Raw genomic sequence first — 4,808 nt, 5'->3', positions numbered from 1 at the left:
TCGCCATTTATAAGTGGATGAGATGGTCCTCATCCCCTTTTTCTTCACGCTCCTCATTCCTTTCGCTTCACTTTTCCACTGCTACCCCTCTTCTCCTCTCGCCCCCCGCACACCATTGCACCATGACTCGTACTTCGCCCAAATCGCACCAAGAGGAGAAGCCCTCCTCCCCCGATCATACACAATCGACAAGCAGTGAAGACACCCCGGAGAGTTCACCCGAGACTAACAATGCGTCACAGCATTCGGACCCCAGCGTTGCATTCAGTCAATTCGTCGGAGTACACACATACGACGCCACTCAGCAACCGGATCGCTTGGAGGCAGCAACCATGATCCCTCTAGCTGCCTCTCCGACCCCTACACCCATCTTCGCGCCTCTGCTGCTTACTCGACCACTGAACCTCTCAACCACCGCAACGTTCGAGGATGACGAAGCCGATCCAGAGATGCTCGAGCTTGGAGACACGCCGTCAAGCACCGCTGCTGTTCTTGCAAACACGATCACCACTGTCGACGTCGCTACCGCCACGGTTGACATGGGAGAGTCCTATTCGAGTCACGAAGCTGCGAATCGAAAAAGGCGACGGGACTTAGTGACAGATTTGGGGATACAGTTGCTGGAGGCACAGGAACGAATGGCGGCCATACCCCTGAATACGCCTGAGTCCAAGATGGCGTTCCGTGTTGTTTGCGTACTGGGGAACGAGCTCGAGGATGCACGACGTCAACGGGAACATGACGCCCATAACGAGGCATACGCTCAATATCTGGAGACCCGACCCGTAAGAACACTTCATCGCAAGCGCCGATGAGGACGAGATAGATCCAACCGCGGCCAATTCGGGGATCTGGTACTCGCTTGGCTAGCTGTATGGTCGACGATGCGACCCGTAAGAGCCACTGCGATCGGTGTGGTGTGGTAAACCCACACGGAGTATAGACGGGGTATCCAGGTACAAGGGACGGACACAACACCTGATATGACACGATGGGAGGAATAGGTACAGGACACTCATACGGTCATACCAGGCACGTGCTGCACGTGCAGTTACAGGATGTGCAAGTAGAAGGACATGCAATTAGACAAGAGTCAATAGGGTTTGCATGCATTTATAGAAATTTTCTTTGGTCAATAAATATCACAGAACGACAGGACCAAATGGTTCCTGGTCTGTTTCCTCACTATACTTTGCTCAACACTTGCCCCCGCACGACACTCCAAGTCGCTCCACGCATCCCTGTCCCAACACACTGTACCCTTCGATCGGTATACTCTGCCACAGCTGGCCTTCATAGCATATCGCCCAGCAAGAGTAGAGACGGGACCCGTGCGTCTGAACTGCTGCACCTCTAGTGCCCCCCCAAGTGTTCCTGCGAGTCCGCTCACATTACCTGCCTGCCCCCACGACAGGTAATGATCATGGTCTCATAACGAACAAGAGCGGAGGATCAAGAACAGTACCCCTCGATGCCGACGTCTGGACACAGGAGTCAAGACAGAGTCCCTTTGACCTTGCAGATCCCTAACCCGAGTGTGTTGTCGCCTTTCTTATTCTCGTAAATAGTTTTGCTGTCTTTATTATCCTCATCGTTGAAAGATCTCTTACCAGTGCCCCCACATCTGGAGCTTTATCCATACACCGTAAGATAATTATTATCTAGAGACTCCGTAAAGCAGAAGAGACTTTTATTGAGCAACATATTCACAGCTAGTACTTTTACCTGATATAGAGCCACTACACCACACCGGGAACAAGGGAGCCGGAAAGGCCTGGAAAACGTGAGTAGAAGTAATTAGGCAGCATAGGAAGTGAGTTGCAGTCTAGCGTTTTCTAGTGCAAATAGTCAGGAGTCGGAGGGGTTCTAGGGTGGAATCAGAGGTTTATTCGATGATTGATTGCTGTCTAATCCTACGTTTGAAGGGCTCTTATATACTAGACACAGTTGTGTTGGAATGCTCTAGAAACTAGGCGCAGCATGGTTATGACCATGACATCATTCTCGAATAAACAGTTGTACCTGTTGCATCTGCAAAGCCTTGGGGTTCTCGTAGGACTGACGCGCTCCTGTATGCCTTTGGAGTTGTGGTGGACGCGTTCTGTCGCGGTGCAACAAGGACTAACACGCTCTTGCATGCCTTTTGCGTTGTGGTGAACGCGTCCTGCCGGGGTGCGACAAGGACTAACATACTCCTGTATGCCGTTTGAGTCCTTATGGACGCGCCTTGTCGGGGTTTGACGAGGAGTAGACTGATCGTGTCTACTAGGTATCGGGAAAATGGTAGGTGTTGAAAAGGCGATTGGAGTCATATCAGAGCGAGGAGTCTGCTAGAGAAAATTAGGGTATAGAAGGTGACCTGCCATTCAGATGCCTGTTGACGATGATGTTGGCGATGAGGAGGTGCCTCGGCACCCATGGGTTAAATTCCCTTAATGCATCATCCTTGCATGTGTGGAGCGGCCCTGAGCCCACCTTCCAAAATGGGGAGCTGGCCCTATTGGGATGAGTATTTAGTCTGTTGAAAACACTTATAGTCCCGATTAGGGTGTAAAGAGTTCTATTCAAAAATATATTCATCGATCGCCCATTGACGCGGCCTCTACGAGATGAACAAGGGGCTGGAGTGGGAGTGCGTAGGATACCCATTGTCTCTTCCTGTCGAACAATAGGCTTTAGTCGTCACATCGATCAACTTCGCTTTGTACATTCAGGCGACGAATGGTACCTCATTCACGTATGTAATTGATGTCTCTACAGCTAAAGCTAAAGTACAATTTGAGCCCACTGCTATGCTTGGGAAAAAAATGAGGGTAATGACAACATTGACAGTTGATACAGAATCTCATCGGTATTTTTTGATGGGTTCAGTTCTGTGTAATGAGGCATTTGCATGATTAGTCGTTAATGCTTTCCTCCAGCAACGAAACGGTCTCGCTTAGATTTATTGTGTAGCACACAGGATTGATGTTTCTACAGCTAAAGCTTATGGGGAGATTTAATTGCGAAAACAAGAGAAGCTTCCAAATTCATCTCACTCGCGCCATTGAGAATGTTGGCACCCAGCGCAGAGGGAACAAATAGACTTATCCAACAGATTCTCCAAGACACCATTCCTACACAGCGACCCTCCGTCCGCTGAGAGCCGTAACTTCCAGTTGCTGTCACGTTGTCAGAAACACGTAACGTTGCTCAAAGGATGCGGCTTATATCGTTAACGTCATTTAATGTGATAGTATCCTAGGCTAACCTTCTGCTTAGCCCTCAACCACGCCCCCATCACCGCGCCTCCACCACTGCGCCCCCTGTATATTAGTATAAATACCTCTATCTCTCTGTATAATAAAGATCATCCGTTCTAGCCCTTGTCTCTTGTCCCCTGCCTCTCGTGTTCCTACCTCGTGTCCTCTTGTTCCTGCACTTGTTCCCTCCTTCGTTCTGTTGCTAGTACATTTAAGCTCACCATCCTTGTTTTTCTCATTTCGCAACACTTTTGTCTTTCCCATTCCGCAACACTTTTGTCTTTCCCATTCCGCAACACTTTTGTCTTTCTCATTCCGCAACACTTGTTTTCTCATTCCGCAACACTTTTGTTTTTCTCATTCCGCAACACTTTTCATTTTCAACATGTGTGTTGATATGCTTTTTTTATGTTGCTTCTGCGGTCGCGAAGATGCAGTCAATGTTTCTTGCACTCTGAAGATATTGTGTTTCGAGCAAACAAGGAGTGAGAGACACATTGCCTGTATAGGGTGTTTGGCTGACAGATTTACGAAGAAGGATGTTCTGCCACCCTACCGGTATCATTTTGCAGAGACTCTACCTGAACCTGGTTCCTAGAGGACAGAAGAAGCTTATTACATTTCAGCAAATGAATAAAGACAGACATTTCATGTCTACAATCAACCCGAATTACAAAATCTGTCAACTTTTCCCATCGATGTTTGATTTCTATGAAGCCAAAGAAGCCATTGCCATAGCAGCAAGCAAATTGTACTTTAGCTTTAGCTGTAGAAACATCAATCCTGTGTGCTACACAATAAATCTAAGTTGGGCTGTTTCGTTGCTGGAGGAAAGCATGAAAGACCAATCATGCAAATGCCTCATTACACAGAACTGAACCCATCAAAAACTTGGGTAGAAAAATGTAAAGTGAGCCAATGAAAGAAACACCTCATTCCCTCGTTGCACAATCTAAGGTTGCACACGAATTTGTTTGCAGGTTATTGAGAAGGCGAAAGAAAAAATATTTCACGCGCCTCAGACTGAAAAACGGGTTTGGTAGTGGAAAGTGTCAAAGAGAGAAAAAGAAAGAATTGAGAAAGCGTACTGAAAATTAAAACAGAAAATCATACTCTCTGAACCCCACAATGAGCGCCATCCCAAGTGCCGTCCCAAGCATTTGTTATTTTGTTTGTCCACATCTCACAATCGATCTGAAGCGCCAACTGTACACTCCCCTCTCAGTTGGAGAGGCAAAATGGGACACTAAGTGAATTTTCTATATTTCTGAGCATACGATTGGCCGTAATTCAATTTAGTATTCAATAAGGGGCGAAGTTTACTTAAGTCCAAGCTTGAAGTTAAGTGAACAAAAGATTATACGTCACCCCTTCGCTCTGTCTTTTTCCCCATCACCATCATCATGACTATACTCCATGACCCGTAACACACCAAACAAGTGCAAGCAAGGGTAACCGTCGATTATATTCTGCCTGTCAAGCTCTTGCCTTCAGAGCCTTATAAGCCTCAGCTCTCATCATAGCGCGCATGCACACTTCAAGTCTTTACCTGGTATGATGGTGGGA

The 4,808-nt window shown here is 47.3% G+C and overlaps 1 protein-coding gene across 1 annotated transcript; it reads left to right on the top strand.

The window, feature by feature from the left end:
• Nucleotides 1–55: 55 nt before the first annotated feature.
• On the top strand, nt 56–1,187 carry BC939DRAFT_472055 (uncharacterized protein). The gene has a single exon (XM_051558248.1). The coding sequence runs from the start codon at nt 123–125 to the stop codon at nt 813–815; it is 693 nt and encodes a 230-aa protein (XP_051405798.1). The 5' UTR covers nt 56–122; the 3' UTR covers nt 816–1,187.
• Nucleotides 1,188–4,808: the final 3,621 nt, after the last annotated feature.

This window comes from Gamsiella multidivaricata (assembly GCF_025024155.1).
Source record: "Gamsiella multidivaricata strain RSA 2152 chromosome Unknown BC939scaffold_201, whole genome shotgun sequence".
Lineage (NCBI taxonomy): Eukaryota > Fungi > Mortierellomycota > Mortierellomycetes > Mortierellales > Mortierellaceae > Gamsiella > Gamsiella multidivaricata.
The sequence above is the reverse complement of the archived record's forward strand: the minus strand, read 5'-3'. Positions and strand labels throughout refer to the sequence as shown.